At 41.9% G+C, this 24,473-nt stretch overlaps 1 protein-coding gene across 1 annotated transcript in view; it reads right to left on the reverse strand.

Moving 5' to 3' along the window:
* Positions 1 to 24,473, reverse strand: part of IL6ST (interleukin 6 cytokine family signal transducer) — a 64,367-nt gene that overhangs the window by 15,785 nt on the left and 24,109 nt on the right. The window contains exons 6-10 of the mRNA XM_061618217.1: positions 11,540 to 11,691; positions 8,257 to 8,413; positions 3,127 to 3,209; positions 2,163 to 2,382; positions 276 to 449 (exon numbers count right to left, since the gene is read on the reverse strand). Coding sequence (XP_061474201.1) covers positions 276 to 449; positions 2,163 to 2,382; positions 3,127 to 3,209; positions 8,257 to 8,413; positions 11,540 to 11,691 — 786 coding nt within the window. The remainder of the gene's footprint in view (positions 1 to 275; positions 450 to 2,162; positions 2,383 to 3,126; positions 3,210 to 8,256; positions 8,414 to 11,539; positions 11,692 to 24,473) is intronic.

A 24,473-nucleotide genomic window follows, 5' to 3' on the forward strand; every position in this document is an offset into this window, starting at 1 on the left:
AGTATTTATCTCTCCAGATCTACAGAAAATGCCCTAAAGATGGCATTCACCCCTGGTGTGATAGGAGCTTGTGGACTCACTAAAAATATCATATATATTACATGCGTATTATTTACATTTCCTTTATACTCAGTTATATAACTATTCTAAATTAGACTTTTAAAAAACAAACCAAAAACAATGTTTTCTTTTAAAAATCACATTTCTCAACAAACTTCATTAGGGTATAATATGTACACTGTTTGTGTAAATATGCTATTACTTTTCAGAGTTACCTCTTAAAAATGTGCCATTTTTCATTCCAGATTCCAGTTGCCATTCAGTAGCACAGGTCAAATTGGCACACTGTTCATACCATTCAATTATGTATTTATTGACATCTTTAGGAGCTGTCCACTCTACCCACAGCTTGCCATATTTAGGAAATGCTGTAATGTTTTTCACAGGAGCTGAAATGACCAAAACCATCCTGTTAGTGTCTTTATTTCTATAGGAGCTGAAAAGATTTCAACATTTCAATAATTAAAAAGCTAAATGGGCTTGTTTTACTTAGAATCCAACTATTGGAGCTGTAATTAAATTTCACTCCAATAAAATTTTAATTAGATCTGAACAGATGCCCAAAGCAGCATCACTGTTGGAATTCAAGGAAGTTTTCGACACCCAGAAAAAGAGAATTCAACTGTTTGTTTTTGAAGCATGTTTATTCAATTTTTCATTCTCCTGAAGAGCTACTATGCTGCAATGGTTGAAAGCAAGAAAGCAAAGTAGTGCCTAGGACCACCCATAGTGAGAACCTGTCATAAAAAATATTGTAGTACTTAGTAAGGAAGTAAAAAATGTTTTTAATCTGTACTGCTTCCTGTTTCTGTGAGGTGGTGCCACATATTTCAAAGAAAACCTTACAGATATCAGAGATATAATCCCTTCTTGTTCACCTCAGCTATGGATATCTGCAGAATGGACTGCCCCTCCTGACATACAAGTGGTCAGCCTGTCTTCACTGAAGTTATTCAGTATTGTCTGTTTGCTTTTCTATGAATCCAAGTTAGAATGAAGATGCCAAATATCACACACTTGCTTCCATTTACTAATGCCTACACTGCTCTAAATAAGTCAGAAACTTTTAGATATCTGCTGGAATCAAGAAACAAAGCTAGCCTTTAGAGCACCTGGATCTTATAGAAAAAGAAAAGAGGTTAGATTAAAAAGGAACAGCACTATATTTTCTCCTCACCCCTCACCATCAAGGCCAAGATCCCCAAATCACTGTGTGGGGAGAGGGGAAGAGTAGGTTGGAGAGGGAAAATTAAGGCTTGTGCTTTTAATTAATCCACATATAATCAAATACTTTAGACAAGATCTAATAAACATTAAAGCATCAAATAAGCTTTAATAACACCACACTGTTAGTGCAATACCAGTAACAGCGGCATGAGTAGCCACTACAATTATAATAGGCAAAAGTACCGAGAGGAGGAATAAACCTGCAGTCACCTTGAAGAAACCCACAAAACACAAGTGTAGTGTAATTATAAAGACCTAGAATATGGCCTGAAGGTACATAAGGCCACCACCCTGCTGAAGATAAACTGGTCTGGAACCACATGTACACTGCCTTGGGTTCCATGACAGAAGAAAGGTGGGTTTATAAATGTAATAAAATAAAAATAAAATAAAAAGGACAGATTGAATGCAAAGCCTGAAAATGAACAGAAACTGAAGACAGGTTTAAATTCTCCAACATCTAACATTTATTGGAAAGATTTTCTCCTCTAAGAACCTGGTATGCACATTATATTAAACCATAGTTAGAAAACACAGTAGCATGCAGAAGCATGCTACTAAAAAGTTCTTGTTCCTCTTCTCTGGCTTGTTGTGTCATCCAACCCCAGGCCTGAGGTTTGCTTCTCTCCAACAAGCCATGAGCCAGGTTTGGACGACATGACAACCAAACCTTGTTTTGTCCATAGCACAGCAGGAGCAGAGGAGGAGTGTAGCAAGAACTTTTCAGAAGCATGCACTAAAATCCTGTGTGCTGACATTGAACTACTTTGTTTTGAATTATGGTTTAATTGTGACATGTGAACCATGCCCTTATAACATGATGCGTGAAACAGGCAAAAAACTGGACACACTAGATACCATGTCGAATAACATACCTTTTGAGTTAGTTGCTGGAATAAGCAAAAATGATGTAGGAGAGTCACCCGCCTGGTTTGATGCCGTAACTTTTGCTTCATATGTCCCATTTTGTACATTTAGAGTCAGCTGGGTGGTATTCAAATTGTAGAATTCCTGTCGAAAAGAAAGTGGTGGCTTTCCCAAAATAGATACATTATATTTCAAAATAATTCCATTGGCTTCAGAAGGATCCAACTCCTGTCCAAAAGAAGATTTGTTTTATTTAAGAACTTGTGTGTGAACATATGAAACTACATGAAACAGAGTTTTATTTATTTATTATTTGATTTATATCCTGCCCTTCCTCCCAGCAGGAACCTTTGGTTCATCTAACCCCTAACCATTGTCTCCAACTAGCTGCAGCTCACCAAGGGCAAACACAGTCTTTTCCATACTTGTTACCCAAGATCCTTTTATAGTTGGATTGCTGGGGATCACATCTGGGGCCCTTTGTATGCAAAGCATGTGCTATACTACAGAGCTATACAGGATACCTGTTCCAAATTCCTGCTCAGCCGTGATATTTACCATTTGGCCTGGGCAAAATACTCAGATTAACCTAATGTGATGCTTCTCATCCATTCTAACAGCCGCATTTAATTTTGTACAACACACATGTGTGCCATCTCTGTGGAGGATACAAGCCAGTACTATTTGCAGAAAGCACTAGAATCTCTTCTCCATGTATTTTAAAAAGAGACAAGTAGCAAATACTGCATGCATGAGCCTTTTACATCATAAGCTACATGTGTGCGTTTTTCTAGCTGCCCCTAGAAAAAAGTGTTTACAACAGAACGTGACAGCTGCTGTGCCAGTACTATGTGTTATAAAATGATGAGTTTATATGTAACAGAAATTATTCTTAAGTGCAAAAGACAGATATTAGTGAAAACATCAGGAAATCAGACATTCAGTGTATGGTAAATATTTGATATTGTTTACCTTCCATGTCAGCACCAGAGTCCAGGTTTCTGGCGAGCGAGCAACATTAATCTTCCTCCACAGATCTGGTGCTTTAGATGGTTCTGATTAACAAAAAATCAAAGATTTACAAGTTTTAGTTAGCTCACTGATCATTTTTATTTAATACATATGTATAGTGTTAAAAAAGTTCAAGCCTCTATATTCAGAAGGGCTTTACTGCAGTGATCCCTCAGCTATATAACCAGATACCAACTGTGTTCTTATGTGGACTCCAAAATTTTCCATGGAATCGCTTTCCTATAGGGGCAAATATATACAGCAAAAATTTCCCAGAGTAATTCACTGTTAGATAATGACAACATGATCAAGAAGCCACCTCTTGAATCCCATTGTTGCCTAGAGGGACAGAGAGAGAAGATATATTGCAGCACAAGTCCAATTAAATATGGCAAGGAATTATTGAGTATAGACAGGTATGTGTAGGGATTACTGAGGTTTCCAGGACATGGGAAGGAGATGAGGTTGTATGGTTTCTTCAAAAGCCACAGTGTGCTGGTTTCAAGGAAGACTAATGGAGAAACAGTGTGACAAGCTAGGTCAGCTACTGGACATCCTACCTGGACAGTATCTGCTGTATCTGTACATTCCAGAAGCTGTTACAAACCCCCAAAGTGATGTCATCTACATAGAAGAATGCTAACCTATGGAGCTACAGGATTACATTTTTTATATATGAGCGATGTAGCTCTCTGTATACACAATCCTGAAAATTCTATGGGAGGTTGCCAACATTAATCCAAGACTTTAGTGCAGTCTCTGTCTACAAAATTAACCTCACGAAGGATGTGGTTTGATTTAAACATAGACAAATCAGCAAAGTATATTCTCAGTACCCATCCTATTTTCTATGATATTTTTTGTAGTGTTGTGATTGTAATTGCTTTTAATTAATGAGGGGAGAGAGACTCAGTTTCTCATCAGGGGAGGGCTATTTCCAGCTGCCTTGCCCAATCCTCCAGCCCTGGAAGCCTTTAAATGCAGCTTCTTTCAGAAGACTTTCTGGCCCTTTGGGGGTTAGTTTTTAAATATTTTGCTTTAGCTTCATTGTTGATCTTTATGCTCATTTATACTTTGATGCATATGTATACCCTGTACCAGTCTGTTATTTCCAGCAAGCAAGTAGAGGCCTATAGCAAGATATTGCAGCTTTAGTTTAAGCATAGAGTCAGTGTGTATTTGCAAGTAAACCTGAAGGCTTGTATTCCCCTTTTAGGCCCCTGCATCCCATAATCATCTGAAAACCTAAGCTAGGAAAAGGGCATGATGACCTGCCCAGTATAATGCTGGGAATGTACCTTGTTAGTTAGAGAGGCATCAAAGGAGCCCAATTAGGCATATATTCAAGAATATGTTATTAGCAAGGTGTTTCATAGTTAGCTTAAACCTAAGGTCAAGAGACAGTTAATGAACAGTTGCTTGTTAGTACAGCCAGGTGGACGAGTCAAAGGACGGTCAAGAGAAAGATAGTATAGCAACTACTTGTTAACAGATATAGAAGTGAAGATATAGTCGGCATATGGTGTGTTAAGGATGGGTGCCAGGGTGTTTCCATATAGTTTTCTAGCAATTAGTTGGCTTTTGAAGATGTCCTGTGAGAAGGTCAAATAACCAATTATCGGTGTTATGCTGTAATATTCAATGCGTAAAAAATATCATTTGTGTATGTAAACCTGCCAATATCGTATGTAATCATGCCAATGCCACATGCTAGCTTCAATACTATAAAAATGTTTCTTGTGCCCAGTATGGGTGTTCAGTCTGACCCAGCTACTGCAGAGCTGTGGGACTGTTCCACTTTTATTGGGATACTTGGCTGTATGCTTGTAAGTTACTCAATAAATTTTAACTCTTTAAAAGCAAATCTCTTGTCTGCATCTCATCTCTGGTAACCCAAAACAACCTGAAGTGATACAGCATATTTTTTATTTATGTTGTAGTGATTATACTTTTTATTGTATATTGTTGTGCTACAGCATTTGTGTCATGGCCCCGTCAGAGGACTCCTCCGATGAGGACGACTCGGGAGTAACAGCAGCAGACCCAGGAGCAGCAGGAGACATGGAGGAGACTCCTGAGAATCCAGCTCCTTCTCCCCCTCAGCTGCAGAGCACCCCAGATATAGTAGAGGCCCTGCAGCCAGGCGCAGACAGTGAACAGGATACTCCCCCCTCACCTGCGGAACGTAGACAGCAGAAGGTCAGGCAGAAGAGAGGCAGGCCTGGCCCCTTAAGGCCCAAACGCTGAGGGCTCACACCTGCTGTCAAACCTGCTCCTTATAAGGCACACATTGGCCTCAGCTTGTTGCTGACTGTAACGTCAGGCGTGGCTCGTGTATTCCTAGTTTCCTTGCAACCTCTTTTGGACTGACCCCTTGGCACTTGATCCCGGACCTCTACTGACCTTGCTTCTGGACTTCTGACTCGGCAAGTACGCTTCGGACAGGCCTGGCCCTTATCAGGTTCCCTCCTCCTAGACCTGGCAGATTTACGGCCAGACTGCCGGCTAAGGACTTTGCTTCCCTGCCAACAACCCAGGAATTTCCAGCCCCCACCGGCACTGCTGACGCAGTGTAGAGCTGACAATTTGGACTGTTTGTGTGAACCGCTTTGACCACATGTATTTGTGGAAAATGCAGTATGTAATAATAATAATTATTATAATCATCATCATCATGTATTTTAAACAGTTGTAACCCACCCTGGGACCTGAGAGTGAAGAACAGGTAATAAATTAAAATACTATTACTACTAATTAACAAAATACCAAAATAGTCTAAAATCCCGTGGAAGGAATTCCCAATTAAATAATTAGGGTGTCTGGATTCTGTGAGGGTTACATGATTTAGATGAATATACTCATAACAGAGTAAAGCAAAAGGTACAAGGGTTTAAACTGCTAGGTGCTACTAAAAATATATTGGATGAGGAGAATTGCTACAATGAAGACAACAGTTTTGCTCTCAATATCATTTTTTTCTCTTAGTTTACCTTTACAGGTTCTCCCACAAACAATTGTAAGATGGCAGAAACTGACCAATTTTATTTGGGAAGGGGAAAAAATTCAAGAATTGCAACAAGCAAAAGAACAGGGGGGATTAGCATTTCTATATATTAAAAGGTATTATTAAGTTGCAATTCTCTTACATCTGAAGGTTTGATTTTATCTAGACAGATAAATTGCTCTTTGGCAATTTAATATTCAAATTTTAAAAACACTTTATGGTATCGTAGCAATTTTGACAAAGAAATAATAAACGTAAACACATGCAATGTAATTTCCAAGAAAATACAATAAGCACATTTGCATTTCTTTCAATATTTACAACTAAGAAATATAACCAATTGCTTGGTTACAAAAGATGGTTCTATTAGAGATAAAACAGAATGTGAAAAATTCAATGACATTTCAGATGCAGAATCTTTTGAGTAAACATATAGCATCTGATTTTGATTGTGTAATAAATATAAATCCAAATGGGAACAAGATTTGAGGTTTGAAATGTCAATGAACCTATGGAAATAACTTTGAAAATACGTTCCAAATCAAACTGTCAGTATCAGTTTAAAAGAACTTTTTAATTTGATTTTTTTGTTGGTACTTAACCCCTTTAAGGCTTAAGTGTGTTCACAGGGGTTCAAATCAAGAGCCATTTTGCTCTTGTCAAAAGTTTAAAATCTTGCTAGCCATTGGTAATCCATGAAATAGGATATATCCTGCGATTTCCTCTGTCAATGAACCCAATATTTTAATTGATTATGTCTAAGATTTGGTTCTATCAGAAGACAGAGAGCTGGTGATGTTAACAGCTGGCCATATGGTAATATGCTATAACTGGACAACTCCCAACCCTCCAATACTGGTGTTGGGTCCAAATCTAAGCTCCCTCCCCTTCCCAGAAAGGGCGAGCTAACTCTCAGCCCTGAATAGGAGGGTGAGTTTGACAATTCAATTTACCTGTTTCAGAGGCTCAGCCAGATACCAAACATAAAGCAGACACACAATACTACTTGATCAAGAGGGGTCTCTAAACTGCACAGACAGCAGTCTGACAGAGAAGAGAGCACCGTTTATTAATTGAAAACACCCTTATATAAGTTTCATAAGCAAAACAAAGTATAATATTATTAAAATCATAACAAAGGGAATACAGTATTACAGAGATAAGCAAGCGCATCTGTTTATCCTTGTTACATTTCTTATAATTCTAAAAAGCGAGAGATTGATAAAGAATTCATACACTTGTCAATCTAAGAAAACTTATTTTGAGATAAGAACCAAGAAAAGGCGAGGGAAAGAACTAGATTGACACAAAAAGAGATAAAGATGTTGCTAGTATGCCTGTGAAAGCTACTCACTCAGCAGTGTGATGTAAATCTTATAGATACAATTCTAATAAGGTATTTTGAGAATACTTCTCGCTTTGTGCTGAATTAGCTACAATGTGCAGGATGTGTATAGTGAAGCAAGACAGAGAGAAATAGCAACAATCAGAGGGGATACACTTTATCTCTTTTACCAAGATGTTAGTCTTACAGGCGCCTCTGGGTGTTATTTCTCACAAGAGGAAAACGAAACTTGGAGTCTTATCTCCCCCACCCTCTCTAAGTTCCATGATTCATTGCGGCACTAGCTCTGGCAATAATGTAGCGTTTCTTGACAACTCTTGACAACTCTTGGGGCCTAGGAAATAAAATATTTCCTAACACTGGATGACATGTACTTCAGATTGTAAAACTGACAAATCTGGTCAGGATAAGACAACTTAACAAGGCAACTTAACAATCAATTTGTTGAAAAAAAGAGCTTTATCATCATCTGTTAGCGTAATAAAGTACAAGATAATGTTGAACCACATACTTTACTAGGAACTTTATAGATAAATGAGCAGCAGAATAAGTTTGCAAATATTATTATTTGTTCTTTATGATTCAAATAACAGATTGCATTATCATTATAATGGGCTCCTGCTGGGAGGAAGGGTGGGATATAAATCAAATCAATCAATCAATAAATTTATATTGTAGAAATTAAACACACACTTGACAACTTTGAGCAAACTAGAAAAAGTTACTTTTTACTACGACTTACTGTCTTCACTTGTGAACCCAACTGCTTCTTTACTCCAGTCACTCCAATAATTTTCCCAATGAAGTGCACAACGTGCTTGAAACATATACTTTGTATATGGCCTGAGTTCCTGAATAGTGAAGGAAGCTCTTTGTGATGCTGTGTCTTCAGGAGGAACCTATCAAAACAAAAACTGGTCTTCAAGAAGCGCTGCTATTGAATGAACAAGGCACAGAGGCAGATAGAGATATCTATATTGAGTTTTGCAGCACTCTCAAGATCAGCATAGCAAATCCAGATGTTTGGTTTGAATGTGCCTCTTGTCTGCATAAAATATGAAATGTGATATAGACTTGACATTCAAAACTATTATCTTGTCATTATTTCCCCACCACTTTCTTCCCTTCTCCAAAATATAAGAAAGCTTATGAAACTAGGCAATGTCTTATCAATTGAGAGAAAATAACTGTAGAACTACCTGAGTTTTAAATGATTTTTATGTTACAACACTTTTTTCAATAGTCTGGGGTGAACTGGGGGATGCCACTTGGTGGACTGTCATACGCATCAGGGTGAACGCGAGTACAGCAGGGCCAGGGTGCGCATGGGAGATCCATGCCCAAGGCTCACACAGCAAGGAGGGAGTTATTCCACAGCCATGCTTGGTGGGTCACAGCTATGAGCTGGATGGTATGCCCAGGGGACTGGGAAGAGTCTTCCCAACCAGAAGTAGTTGAGTTCCTCACCTGCCCATAAGTTCTAATTGGAGATACTCAAACCTTATTTCAATACTGTTATATTTTAATAAATATAACATTTAATCCAATGCCTCGTCTCTGTGTCTTCTTCTTGGATGTGGGGGCAAATAGTATCATGTTATTGTTGCTTTGTGCCTTCAAGTCAATTACAACTTATGGCAGCTCTATGAATCAGTGACCTCCAAGAGCATCTGTCATGAACTACCCTGTTCAGATCTTGTAAGTTCAGGTCAGAGGCTTCCTTGATGGAATCAATCCATCTCTTGTTTGGCCTTCTTCATTTTCTACTCCCTTCTGTTTTTCCCAGCATTATTGGCTTTTCTAGTGAATCATGTCTTCTGATGATGTGTCCAAAGTATGTTAACCTCAGTTTCATAATTTTAGCTTCTCGTGACAGTTCTGGTTTAATTTGTTCTATCACCCAATTATTTGTCTTTTTCGTAGTCCATGGTATGCACAAAGCTCTCCTCCAACACCACATTTTGAATGAGTTGATTTTTCTCTTATCCGTCTTTTTCACTGTCCAACTTTCACATCCATACACAGAGATCAGGAATACCATGGTCTGAATGATCCCGACTTTAGTGTTCAGTGATACATCTTTGCATTTGAGGAACTTTTCTAGTTCTCTCATAGCTGCCCTCCCCAGCTATAGTATCATAAAGTACATTATGTTTCAATTCGAATTGGGCTGAGTATTACTCCTTCTCCCTGCAAATGTGTGTGTGGGATATACGGTTATTTTGGTGGTGGGGCAGGCAAATTTCAAAAAGAGCTATCATCTTACTTTACAAGGCAGCAAAGGGTTCTCTCCCATTCTCCATTTTAAAACAAATAAACAGCAAGCCCTGTCAAGTTGTGGCATTGTTCCCAGGGGCATTCTATACAGGAACATGGTTGGAGTGATGACAAGATTTTGTTGTTGTTAAAGAAAACCCTCTGCCACCTCATAAAATAAACAGATTGAAATTTGCCACCTACTGAAGATTAATGTAGTCTTTGCAGAGTTTTCATTCTGCCCCCAATTCTCAAAACCCATGGAATATGGCTGGCTAGTATGTTGGCTCAGCCCCAGATTCATTCAGCTGCCTAGGTTTCCGCCAAGTTCACAGATTCCATTAATTCTGTCAGCAACCAGGGCTCCTTAGTCTCCAAGGTCTCAAACAAGAATCCTAAGCTTATTGTCTTTTAAAATGTGAAGCAAGCACACAAATAAATGTGTATTGCAGTACATGTGGGGCAGGCATAAAGTTCCAGGTAGAGACAGGATCCTTAGGCAGATAGAACCTTCACCATAAAAGACCCAAGCAAAATAAACATCCCTTGGGACTCGATCCTTACTGATCCACATTAGATTTTTAGGGGTACCTGCACCTTTATCTTCCCCTCATTCTAATAAGAGGGAATTGCAGAAACAGCTCCTGCTTTGTTCTTAATTTTCCTTTTGAACAGCTTTAGGAAAAGTTCAGTTATATCCTGCTTTATTCTTTTAACTTCTGAGCGGGAAAATTACCCCAGGGACGGATACTCAAACAACAACAAGTTGTATACAGGCAACTATATGCATAATTGATGCATGATTGGGGGTACACAGAAGTGAGTTTAAGTTCAGAAAGAGTGGTTGCAACAAAGTATTAAAAGTTTGGTGCACTGGCAGAGTAGGTCACATGGAATAAAAATAGTACTAGAACAAAACTCCATCTAAAACGTGCAAAGCCTTCCAATCAGCAAAATGGGGCAGGGGGTGGAGGCTATTGACTATAGAAGCTTAACACTATGTTATCTAGCAAAATGTTTTGCCCATCCTGACAGCAGCCTGTTGATCCCTTAGCCTAATTAATTAATTAAATGTATATCCCACCCTTCCTCCCAAATGCAGTCCAGAGCAGCAAACAGGCAATAAAACACTAAAAACACATTTAAAAACAATTCTAACAGAGAGGTAAACTGGGATAAGATTTCTACTCAGAAGGCTTGTTGAAAGAGGAAGGTTTTCAAGGCACCGAAAAGACACCACTTGTATAATATTTAAGGGGAGGGAATTCCAAAGGGGAGGTGCCACAACACTAAAGGCTTGCTTTGTATGTTGTGTGGTATAAGATGGTATCAGCAGGAGGCCCTCACCAGGAGAGTGCAGTGACTGACTGGGTTTATAAGGGGTATGCCGATCTTTCAGGTATTCTGGTCCCAAGCTGTATAGGGCGTTAGACACCAAACCAGCACACTGAACTTAGCTAAATAGCTAATGGGCAGCCAGTGTAACCACAAGCTTCCTAAACTGTTGATTTCCTGCTGAGCTATTCATAGATAATAGTGATTATTTCAATTTCTGTTTCACATTTCATAACAATGATTTTATACTTCGTATTTTATGGATGGTTTCCTTAAACAGGCAGAAATCTTTTCAGTTTCTGTTATTTAAAAAAAAAAATTCTTGTAGATAAAGTGCACCTGTCACAGCTCTTTGGATACATACAGCAAAAGTATAATTGGCCTAAAGGAACATGTCATCGAAAATTGTTGACAAATAATGGATGTAAGATTACCTTGATCCAGCCTATACTGCCAATTATCTTGTATCGAATTTCAAATTTCAGCTCCAATGGTGGTTCATTAAATTGGTTTTCCCATGACAGCTTCAGGGCTCTGGGAAATTTTCCTGAGTTGAGGGACAGATTGTGTGGAGGCAGAGGTTTTACTAGGAAAAAAACAAAGTACTCAATTAGCCACAAGGTGTTTCATTGTTTTAATATATGGATTCAAATTAATTTGAACTCTAATATTCAGGTACACAACACACTTTTTGTCCCTCTGAAAGGACCATTGGTCTTACCTGTGAAAGGTTGGTTTTTTTAGTGAAAAGATGCTCTCAGGTGGTTTTTTTGGTTGTCTTTGTCTGTTGGATTGTGGGTGTGTATGTGGTGAGTGTGTTTAATATATGGTGTATGTTGTGTGTGGTGATGTTTTTATATTATGTGCCTGGGAAAGAGGAATCACAGTCAGGAAGAATTTGTGGGGGCCCCAATAGGCGTAGTGACGGGTAGAGGGAGATATCACGTTGTGTGGAAGACAGGCCAGGTGAGGGGAACGCGGCCCAGGCAATTGACGGCTGTGCTGTGTTCCGGTCTTCCACACATCCACAGGTATGCGGGACGCCCTATCAGCCAGCTCTCTGATCTCCGGATGCTGCTTTTTAATGCCAGATCGGTACATAATAAGACCGCCCTCATCCATGATTTAATTGTGGATGAGGCAGCCGATCTGGCATGCATAACTGAGACCTGGGTGGGTGAGCAGGGAGGAGTTGGTCTCTCTCAGCTGTGCCCACCGGGATACTCAGTACAGCATCACGGTAGATCTGAGGGCCGGGGAGGGGGGGTGCTGTGGTTTATAGGAATTCTATCCCCATCTTCAAGCACCACGTCCATGTAACTACTGGCCTTGAGTGTCTGCATCTTGAGTTGGGCCAGAGGGACAGATTAGGGATTCTGTTAGTGTACCGCCCACCCCGCTGCCTAACAGACTCCCTGACTGAGCTGACGGAGGTGGTCTCGGAGGTTTTGTTGAGATCCCCTAGACTATTGGTACTGGGTGATGTCAACATTCATGCCGAGACCATCTTATCAGGACTTCATGGTTTCCATGATGACCATGGGGCTGTCCCAATATACCAGCGGCCCAACCCATGTGGCAGGACATACTCTGGACCTGATTTTTGCTACGGGTCATGATGATAGTGATCTGTATATAGGGAGCCTTACATCAGCTCCTTTGTCATGGACAGATCACTGCTTGTTGAGGTTTAGACTCACAACAACTTTCCCCCTCTTCAAGGGTGGAGGACCTATTAAGATGGTCCGCCCCCGGAGGCTGCTGGATCCTGATGGTTTTCAAAAAGCTCTGGGGAGTTTTCCGGCTGATAAGGCTGGCGCTCATGTCGACACCCTGGTCGATCTGTGGAATGCGGAAATGACCCAGGCAGCTGACATGATCGCTCCTGTGCGCCCTCTCCTTTGTAGAGCTCATACAGCTCCATGGTATACTCCGGAGCTGAGGGCGATGAAACAATATAGGAGATGGCTTGAGTGCAGATGGAGGCGGACTCCTGACGAATGCAACTCTGCATTGGTGAGTGCCTATAATAAGACGTATTTTGGGGCAGTGCAGGCAGCAAAGAAACAACACATCACTGCCTCTATTCAATCTTCTATCTCTTGTCCGGCGGAGCTTTTTCAAACTGTCAAGGGGCTTTTACACTAAATTTACACGTCCCCTAAGGACGTGGTTGAACCTTCTAAAGCACGCTGCAACGAATTTGCCAAGCACTTCCAGAATAAAATCTCTTGCATCTGTCAGGACTTAGACTCTAATGTTACAGCAATTGAACCAAATGAGGTCTCCAGAGCACAGTCTGGTCATGTTTTGTTGGATGAGTTTCAATCGGTGCAGCTTGAGGACGTGGACAAGGTGCATGGACAGGTGTGTGCAACCACCTCTGTATTAGATCCTTGCCCCTCTTGGCTAATAAAAGCTAGCAGGGATGGCACTGCCGGCTGGGCCAGGGAAGTGATTAATGCCTCTCTATGTGAGGGGGTGGTCCCGAACTGTCTTAAGGCGGCGGTGGTGAGACCACTTTTGAAGAAATCTTCCCTGGACCCTGAAAATTTGAATAACTACAGGCCGGTAGCAAATGTGCCATTCCTGGGCAAGGTTCTGGAAAGGGTGGTTGCATCCCAGCTCCAGGCTCTCTTGGATGAGACCTATTATCTGGATCCATTTCAATCGGGTTTCCGGCCCGGTTTTGGAACGGAGACGGCCTTGGTTGCCCTGTATGATGACCTTTGTCGGGAGAAAGACAGAGGGAGTGTAACCCTGTTGATTCTCCTTGATCTCTCAGCGGCTTTTGATACCATCGACCATGGTATCCTTCTGGAGAGGCTTGCGGATTTGGGAGTCGGAGGTACTGCTTGGCAGTGGTTCCGCTCCTATCTAGCAGGTCGTCTCCAGAAAGTAGTGCTTGGGGAGCACTACTCGACGCCCTGGGCGCTCCAATATGGAGTTCCGCAGGGATCAGTTCTGTCCCCCATGCTCTTTAACATCTATATGAAGCCGCTGGATGCTGTCATCAGGAGTTTTGGAGTGTATTCGCATCAGTACGCTGATGATACGCAGCTCTACTTCTCCTTTTCATCTTCTTCAGGTGAGGCCGTCAAGGTGCTAAACCGATGCTTGGCCGCGATAATGGACTGGATGAGAGCGAACAAATTGAAGCTCAATCCAGACACGACTGAGATGCTGTTAGTGAATGGATCCCCTGACCAGATGATGGATGTTCGACCTGTTCTGGATGAGGTTACACTGCCCCTGAAGGAGCAGGTGCGCAGCTTGGGAGTCCTTTTGGACCCGTCCTTGTCACTTGAGGCGCAGGTGGCCTCGGTGGCACGGAGTGCTTTTTACCAACTTAGGCTGGTGGCCCAGCTACGCCCATATCTGGACAGGGAACATCTTACTTCAGTTGTTCATGCTCTGGTAACCTCGAAATTGGACTATTGCAATGCACTATACGTGGGGCTGCCCTTGAAGACGGTTCGGAAACTGCAGCTCGTGCAGAATGCAGCGGCCAGATTAATATCTGGGACCAAGCGGTCAGAGCACATAACACCAATTCTGGCCCGCTTGCACTGGCTGCCTATATGTTTCTGGGCCCGATTCAAAGTGCTGGTTTTAACCTATAAAGCCTTACACGGCACGGGCCCACAATACATGATGAAACGTCTCTCCCGATATGAACCTACCCGTACACTGCACTCAACAGCGAAGGCCCTCCTCCGGGTGCCTACTTATGGAGACGCCCGGAAGGCGATTACAAGATAGAGGGCCTTCTCAGTGGTGGCCCCCGAACTTTGGAACACCCTTCCTGACGAGGTTCGCCTGGCGCCTACAATACTATCCTTTCGGCGCCAGGTGAAAACCTTCCTCTTTGCCCAGGCATTTTAACATGTTTAACATTTTTTAACATTTTTAATATTTTAGTATTTTGTACTTAATGTTCTAACAGACAGTTAAATTGTAATCTGATGACCAGGTTGTTTTAAATTGTATTTGCTGTGTTTTTACTTGATGTGCACCGCCCAGACAGCTTGCTATGGGCGGTATAGAAATTGAATCAAATAAATAAATAAATAAACATGGCCAAGCTGACCATACAGAGTGGGTGTCAGCTGCCTACACCCCCCCCAGAGCACAGGGGAAAAGGGACTGACTGTTAAACCACTCTAACAAATGTAGCTCTGTGAGAGGAATAAGGGTCTCCTAACAACACTCAGCACCATTCACAAACAACACTTCCCAGGATACTTTGGGGGAAGCCATGACTGTTTAAAGTAGAATAAATACACTTTGTGAAAGTGGCCTTAGTACTCCAAACAGAGCAGAAGAGAGGAAAATGCTCTGTTTGGAAGCAACAGTTTAAACTCAAACAAACATTCTCCAAATGAACTTCAAAGGGGATCCCAGTAACCTCTGATCACAGATTATACCAAGTCCCTTTGAAGGTGCATTCCCAGCACCAATCAGCTGACTGGAGCTAAAAGTTAGTTCAAAGGAGGTTGTTATAACTGCTGGTCAGTATTACAGTGCCCTTTTTTGGACTTTGACAGGTGCCAATCACAAATGCTGTTATGACATTAGGGTAGTTCCCCACCCCTGCCATAAAGGGTTAAAATGTTGGAAACCTGCACTTTGAATTATGCTGTAAAACACACAGAAAGCCAGTGGAATTATTTCAACACTGGCAAAATACATTTCATGTAGTCAGTTATAAAATTATTTATATACTACCTATTAGGCACAGCCCACCCAAACTCCCTGTAGAAGCTATGATGCATAATCAAAGAGTAGGTAGGAGTGTCCTGGGAGCAATTGGCACTCACCTCGTGCTAAAATCAACCAATTATGGCAAGAATCTTTTTCAAGGACCATGCTGCAAGGATAGCAGCAGTAAAGAAGTCATATTTCATTACAGCTGTCAGATCTACCAAATGCTGTTTCAGATAGCCCATAAACCAAGGCTGCTCCTACCAGTGATTAAACTAAGAATCTGTTGTGATGAGTTTTCCACACACTTTGTAGACAAGAGTGGCCCATACTTTTTGTACTTGGCCCCTGCTAGTTTAAACATTGATAATTCCAAGGTTATTCGTGTCGGAATCCTATTGAGTTGCGTAGTGGAACGGAGAGTATTGAGCGAGCTTACGTGTGTGTGTTTGAATCTTTGCTAAGATTTTACCGTCCCTGCAAATTAGTCAGACAGAGACTTTAAGCTGTAAAATAAAAAACAACTACTTTATTCTGGAAGTACATGCTTGATAGGAAAGAGTGCTTACATCTAGCTAACTAACTATGTTGGAGCAGTCTGCACTGGTCCCAGTGCAGCTCTCATGCTGGTTGAGAGGGAGAGACAAAGGAAAGATGTCTGCTCCCTTTCGAGAGAGAAGAAGGAACACTGAGAAGGCGGGAAGGAATTGGGATCAAACATCCTTTGCGTATCAGTCTAGCAGTAAGGGGAGAAACGGCAGGATCAAAGGGATAGATATAGCCTAGCAACCAAGAGGTCTAGCTCTCTAGCTACCCTTATTAACCCCATGCAGCCTCAACCCTTTCGACCTTCGCCATGCCCCCTCCTTGATAGGTTTCCGCTGAGCCTTGAAGACCTGGCTCTTCAGGCAGGCCTATGGGATCTCTGGGGTGGGTTAGTTTTTATGCTGCTGAGTAAATGCAAGAGTGGTGGCTAGTTTAATTATTGAGTATGGTTGTATTGGTTTTATATTGTATTTTATTGCTTTAGTGTATGTCGCCTAGAGTGGCCGTTAATTCCGCCAGATAGGTGACTCAAAAATAAAATTTTATTATTATTATATTTATATAACCCACCAAGTTGGAGTTGAACCTCATACATTCCAACAATTTGCACTCTGCCTTGTTTGGTTCATTTGGATCCATTCTATCAGTCATCATCACAGTGCCACAAGAGATGCAACTAAAATTATTAACAGTAGCCACCTCTGATATCTCAATTTTGGCAAAAGAAATCCAGTTGTGAGATGCTGAGCTTTCTGCTGCCTGGGGTTAGCAATGCATTATGGAAGGAATGTAGGGTGCTTTATGGCTCAGAATCTATTCAATCCCTGCTTAAGCTGCTCTCTCTGATCTGGCCAGTTCTCTTAAACCAGCTATTGTCAATAGGACAAAACTTCCATTTTTAGGTATTTCTGCTGACCAAATTATCACCTTCCAGCTTCAGGAACATCTGGATACCACATCTAGACTCCCTCCAGGAGTATGGCACTAGTCTTGTTCTCTAGGTGAAGTAGGACAAGGGCACCATATCGAAAATTTAAAAATTGTACTTATTCTCAACACCTTTCCAGTACAATGTACTTGCAATAATATAGTACATTATACAATTACTAAAAATATTGTTTATAAGTACAATTTCAACATCTAATAAACAACACCAATGACAAAAATACAATTTTAATATTTAATAAATAAATGATAATCTCATGAATCACATTATCGACCAATCATTAACTAGGGCTAAATAATACTATTCACTAATAAGCAAAAAAACCCTTGCCAACAGATATTTCTATCAAACTTTTAAAAGCAGGGATATTGGGCAGCTATAGTGAATGTACCAGAGGAGCAAGAGACCTGACCTCTTCTCTGAGATATTATATTGCCCTACACATTTGTAAAAATGCAAACACAGTTTGGGTTGGTCTTTCACAGTTCAATCTACTTCCTGTGTAGCTTTGAAGAATTTAGTAACGTGCCTCTGAGTATATGGTGAGTGGTGGCAACACCTCCTATCTTCAAACATAGAGAATTACATTTTTGTATGTTTGTTGGTGTTCTTCTTACTTTGCTTCTTTTCTGTGTTACTTCTGTTTCTACAGAGAATCTAACCTAGAAAATTATATTTCTCTCATTATTCATCCTAGAAAGCTGTGTCAAATTTATTTTTATTAATTTAAAAGGCTTTTGATCGGTCAATGTCATATGATGGTGAAGACAGCCTTTTGTGTTTCAAACTGGAGGTTATGTTCTATTTTGGGAACATTAACAGTTGAATCTGAAACCGCAGTTTGATGTAAAATCAGACTGATTACAATATGTTGCTACTTAAGCAATGACTCTAGCTGCTGGAAAAAACAAACCTGTCCTGCCCAAGATGCATGTTTTCAGCCTGCTATGCTTAAACCACCACTTAAGGATAGGTGGACATGGTCAATTAATAACAGAGCACACGTAGAATTTTGCTAGAATGTATTCCACTTTCCACTGTTTTATCTTGTGAAAACTATTCTACAGAATAGTCAGTGCCATTATTCCATAATTGTTTTTGGAGTCTCTTTACTGTTGCAAAGTGTTGCTGTACTTCACATATTCACAGAAACAAAAGGAAAAAAAATATTTACTATGGGAAACTTCACTAAAACTGCAAAATAAATCAGACATATTTATAGTGACTATCTGAACTACATCAACTATATTATTGCTTCCTCCCTGCTAAAACAAAATTAGCATAGCACATCTCTTGTTTCTGTTCTTTGGGCAGATTGCAGGTGTTACCACCACTCACCATATGCTCAGAGGCACGTTACCAAATTCTTCCCGGCTACACAGGAAGTGGATTGGACTGTGAAAGACCAACCCAAATTGTGTTTGCATTTTGACAAATTTGTAGGGCAGTACAATATCTCAGAGATGAGGCCAGGTCTCCTGCTCCCTTGGTTCATTCACTATAGCTGCCCAATTTTCCCACTTTTTCAGTTTGATAGAAATATCTGTGTGGCTATACGTACGTTCCTAAACTGCAAGCCTTTTTTTGCCTATTAGTGAATTGCAGAGAAATCCAGGAGGTAAGAAATGGGATCCTGTGCAAGTTCGCTGAGAATGGATTGATCATTTGCATGCTTATTGAGTTCAGTGCAATTTACTCCCCTGCAATCATGCTTATGACAGGTAATACTGACCACAGAGGGAGGGGGAGGGGGGAGGAGGGGGGAGGAGGATAGGCAGAGGAAAGGGGGGATGTGAGCAGGTGGGAGCGGGAGGGGAAGAAGAGGGCAGGTTTGATCATTTGCATGCTTATTGAGTTCAGTGGGATTTAGTCCCCTAAAATCATGCTTACAATAGGTGAAACTGACCACAGGGGATGGGGAGGGGAGGAGGAGGAAGTGCAGGGGTAGGGGAGAAGGAGGGAGGGAAGGAACGGCAGAGGGGAGGAGGGGAATGGGAGCAGGCGGGAGGGGAGGAGGGGGCAGGTTTGATCATTAGCATGTATATTCAGTTCAGTGCAATCATACTTAGGATAGGTAAAACTGATCATGGGGGAGGAGGGGGATGGGAGAGGAAAGGAGAGGAGAAGAAAGGAGGAAGGCAGGAGAGAGGGGAGGGAAAGGAGGGGATTTGAAGGGGAGGGGTAGGGGAGGGCAGGTTTGATCATTTGCATGCTTTTAGAGTTCAGTGGGATTAACCCCTGTACAATCATGCTTAGGATAGTTGAAGCTGACTTGGGGGAGGAGGAGGGAGGGGAGTGGGAAAGAATAATAATAATAAATAATAATTTAATTTATGTGTCGCCTATCTGGCCAATGGCTACTCTAGGCGATGTACAAATCAGTTGCAGTAAATGCAGCACAATAAAATACACATAAAATACAATATAACAAGGAAACTATAAATAGGAATGATAACAGTTCAGAGTAATAGGCAGTTAGTCCTGAAAATTAACCCTCCCCGGAAGTCCCAAAGGCCTGTCTGAAAAGCCAGGTCTTCAAGGCTTTGCGGAATACATTCAGGGAAGGGGCATGCCGAAGATCGTACGGGAGGGAGTTCCAGAGAGTGGGGGCCGCCACTGAAAATGCCCTCTCTCTAGTCCCCACCAACCTAGCTGTTTTAGTTGGTGGGACTGAGAGAAGGCCCTGAGTGGCTGATCTTGTCGGGCGGCATAATTGGTGACGCTGGAGGCGCTCCATCAGGTAAACTGGTCCGAAACCGTGTAGGGATTTAAAGGTTAGTACCAACACCTTGAATTGAGCCCGGAAAATAACTGGAAGCCAGTGTAGATCGAATAACACTGGAGTGATGTGATCACGGCGGCGACAATTTGTAAGTAGTCGAGCCGCAGCATTTTGTATCAGTTGTAATTTCCGGACCGTTTTCAAGGGTAACCCCACGTAGAGCACATTGCAGTAGTCTAAACGAGAGGTGACCAGGGCATGTACTACCAGTGGGAGCTGATGAACAGGGAGGTAGGGTTGCAGCCTACGAATGAGGTGTAATTGATACCAGGCTGCCCGGCTCACTGCCGAAATCTGAGCCTCCATGGACAGCCTGGAATCAAGAACAACTCCAAGGCTGCGGACCTGGTCCTTTAGGGGCAATTTTACCCCAATGAACATCAGGTCAACATCTCCCAACCTTCCCTTGTCTCCCACAAGCAGCACCTCAGTCTTATCGGGATTCAACTTCAACCTGTTCCTTCCCATCCATCCACTCACGGATTCCAGGCACTTGGACATGGTCTCCACAGCCAACTCTGGTGAAGATTTAAACGAGAGATAGAGCTGAGTGTCATCCGCATATTGGTGACACTGCAGCCCAAATCTCCTAATGATTGTCCCCAGCGGCTTCATATAGATATTAAATAGCATGGGAGAGAGGATAGAGCCCTGTGGCACACCACAATGTAGAGGCCAAGGGTCTGAAACCTCCTCCCCCAATGCTACCTGTTGGTGCCTATCGGAGAGAAAGGAATGGAACCACCGTAATACAGTGCCTCCTATTCCCAATCCCTCCAGGTGATGTAAAAGGATACTGTGGTCAACAGTATCAAAAGCCGCTGAAAGATCGAGGAGGACAAGAAAGGTGAATTCTCCCCTATCTAATGCGCTCCTCATATCATCAACCAGAGCGACTAAGGCTGTTTCAGTTCCATGTCCAGTCCTGAAACCCGATTGGTATGGATCCAAATAATCCGTTTCATCCAAGTGTGTCGACAACTGATTAGCCACCACTCGCTCAATGACCTTGCCCAAGAATGGTAAAATTCGAAATTGGGCGAAAGTTATTCAAAACCTGGGGATCCAAGGAGGGCTTCTTTAAGATGGGCTTTACAATTGCCTCCTTGAGGGCTAATGGCATTACACCCTCCTTCAAGGATGCATTGACCACCGCCTTGATCCCCTCGCCCAGTTTCTCTTTGCAGCTCACCAGGAGCCACGATGGACAAGGATCATTTAGACAGGTGGTAGGCTTCACAGTCGAGAGCACCTTGTCCACATCCTCAGAAGGGAGAGGCCGAAACCGATCCCACTTGACTGGCTTGCAACTGGCCAACTCTGATTCACTCACTGCATCCACGGCGTACGGGATCGAGCTCCGTAAATGTTCGATTTTGTCAGCAAAGTGCTTTGCTAACTTGTCACAGGAGGTCTTGGACTGCTCCAAGGGTTCCTGAGCAACTGGACCGACCAGGCTTCGGACCACCTGGAACAACCTCCTGGGACAGCACTCTGCTGACGCAATAGAGGCAGCAAAGAACTTCTTCTTCGTCTCACCTCCTGTCTCAGATTACGCAACCATGGTGTGTACCATGGTGCTAACTGAGTTCTGTTCAGGGGGAGAGGACGTTTCGGTGCCACCCGGTCCAGAGCCCTGGTGATCCCTTCATTCCACTCTAACACCAGGGAGTCAACCGAGCGGCCTTCAGCAGGTTCCAATTCCCCAAGCGCAGTCAGGAATCCTTCTAGATCCATCAGGCGTCTGGGGCGGACCATTCTAATAGGTCCTTTTCCCCTGTGGAGGGTGTGAGGCATCGAGAAGTCTATATTTACCAGGTAGTGATCTGACCATGACACAGGGGTGGAAGAAGCAACCCCCAACTTCAGAGCACTTCCCTCCCCTCTCAGGACAAACATAAGGTCGAGAGCATGACCGGCTACATGGGTGGGCCCAGTATTACTAAGGTGCAGTTCCCAGGAAGCCATGGTTTCCAGGAAATCCCGAGGGGCCCCAGTGAGAGTGGTCTCGGCATGCACGTTGAAGTCACCCAGCACCAACAATTCTGGGGACAACGCCCGTACAGCCGAGACCACCTCAAGCACCTCGGCCAGGGAGTCTGCTGTGCAGCGAGGTGGGCGGTACACCAGCAGGATCCCCAAACTGCCCTTTGGGCCCAACCTCCAGTACATGCAATCAACAAACTTAGTCCTATGTAGAGGAGGTCTGGTAAAAACTAAAGACTCCCGGTAGATGACTGCCACACCCCCTCCCCGCCTTCCCACCCTCGGCTGCTGTGCATAATGGAAACCCGGTGGACACATGGCCTCAAGAATGGGAGCTGCGGCCTCATCCAACCAGGTCTCCGTAATACATGCCAGGTCTGCCTGTCCATCCAAGATGTATCATGGATGTGTGATGTTTTTTGTACTACAGACCTGGCATTACACAACAACAGTCGAAGAACTGATGGAGATTGGGTGGGTGGGCACCAGGCAGAGGGGACTCCCCCTTTCCTTTACAAAAGGAAAGCTTTGGGAACAGTATCATTGTTTTTCAACGTTTCCCCCACCTTTTTATTTTACACTGGGCACATGTAGTCTCCCACCCAAATTTAAACCAAAGCTGTCACTGGCCACATCCACACCAAACCTTTATTCCACTTTATTCCAACTCATGCTAAGAGTTGATAGGAGATGCCCTGTGCCCCTCATGGAGCTTCAATCAGAGTGGCTGACTGACTGTTAAACAACTCTGTTAGGGGAATAGGAGTCTACTCGCGGCACCCTTCACAAACTACACTTCCCAGGATTCTTTGGGGGAAGCCAGGATTATCTAAAGTGAAATAAAGGTCTGGTGTGGTGTGGTGTGGCCCCCTGATTAGCCAAGCCAAGCAGCTGTGAGTCTGGCTTTTAGAACACTGACAGTTGGTTCTTACTGAGTATGCCCACGCTTATCATTCACTCCAATGCTAAATTTCTTAAATTAATTAAAAATCGGCCAGGCATTTTTAAAAAACTTTTAAACTGCAGAAGATGAAGGTGAGAGTATGGGGCAAGGAGAGTAATATTACAGGTATTCTGTGAACATGACTGATTTTTAATTAATTTCAATAAATTATAAGAACTCTGACAGAAGGAAGTCCAACAGGGGTCTGGTGCTTTTTCTCTCTTTTTAGACTTTGAACTCTCTATTCTCTCTGACTGTTTTGTGTATCGCCATGAAAATTGAGAGGGTTGTTAAGCAAGCGTTTCTGAGTTCAGGACTATAAGTTTTGTAAGGTTTTGTTTTGAAATGAGCTTATGGGAAGCATCAGAATGGCATGGAGGATATTTTCAATTTAACATTGTGGAATGTGAAAAATCCATGCTGGCTATAGTATACAGCCACTCTTGTAGCTGTATAATAATGCTGAGAGAAAATAACAATAAACCTTCTCCGGCTCGTTTGTTCATCTGTTCTCTCTACCCTTTAGCTCTTAACATCTCTCAAAGAATATAGATTTACTGAATCTTGCACTTCATCATTCCAATATGAAATAAAATGACTCCATTGTTTTATAAAAGTATTCTCTTGCTGTCTACTCTCTTACTCTTACCACATTTATTGGCTTCACCATAGATGCAACATCCCAGATTTTAGCTAACTAAGAATCTATAGAAAAGGGGAATGGTATTCTTCCAATTCTGACATTATCATTCTAGCTGCCACTGTTAAACGAGTTGACATTTCTGTATCTTCTTCTGGTTTGTTATCCTTCAGATACCCGAAATATATTACCACTGAGCCTGGGATATCATAACCCAAAATATTTTTTATCTGGATTAGATTCCAAAATATCTGGATATTTGCACATGACCCATATAATGTGGAATATTTCCCAAGGCATTTTTCATTTCCAACAAAGTTCTGCAGTCTCTGTGTATATTTTATTTAATATAACTGGTGCCATATACCAACGAGTTAATAATTTATTCAAAAAACTCTTTAAAATTCATAGATAGTGTGAAGCAAGATGTCTTTTTCCAAATCCATATTCATTTATGTACTGGAATCATTACTGACATGTCTTGTTTCCACTTAACTTGTTATTTGTGTCCAGTTCTAAATCAGTTAATACTTTATATATCTTACTCCCTTTACTTGATTATGTAATAATTAATCACATTTTGTTGTCTCTCTTAATAAAATTATTACAGATTCATGGTTCATTTACTAGACTTCTAACTTGAAGATATTAGAGAAATGGTAGTTGAACATATTCTAAAATTTGTTTAACCTGATAGAATGTTTAAACATTCTTCCTGTCAACATATTTTTAAGTTCATTTAAACCATGTTCCTCACAGTGGGTCATATTCCCCAATATATTTTATTGCATTCAATATTATAATAAATTGCAGTAAATGGT

The sequence above is a fragment of the Rhineura floridana genome, chromosome 1 (genome assembly GCF_030035675.1).
Source record: "Rhineura floridana isolate rRhiFlo1 chromosome 1, rRhiFlo1.hap2, whole genome shotgun sequence".
Lineage (NCBI taxonomy): Eukaryota > Metazoa > Chordata > Lepidosauria > Squamata > Rhineuridae > Rhineura > Rhineura floridana.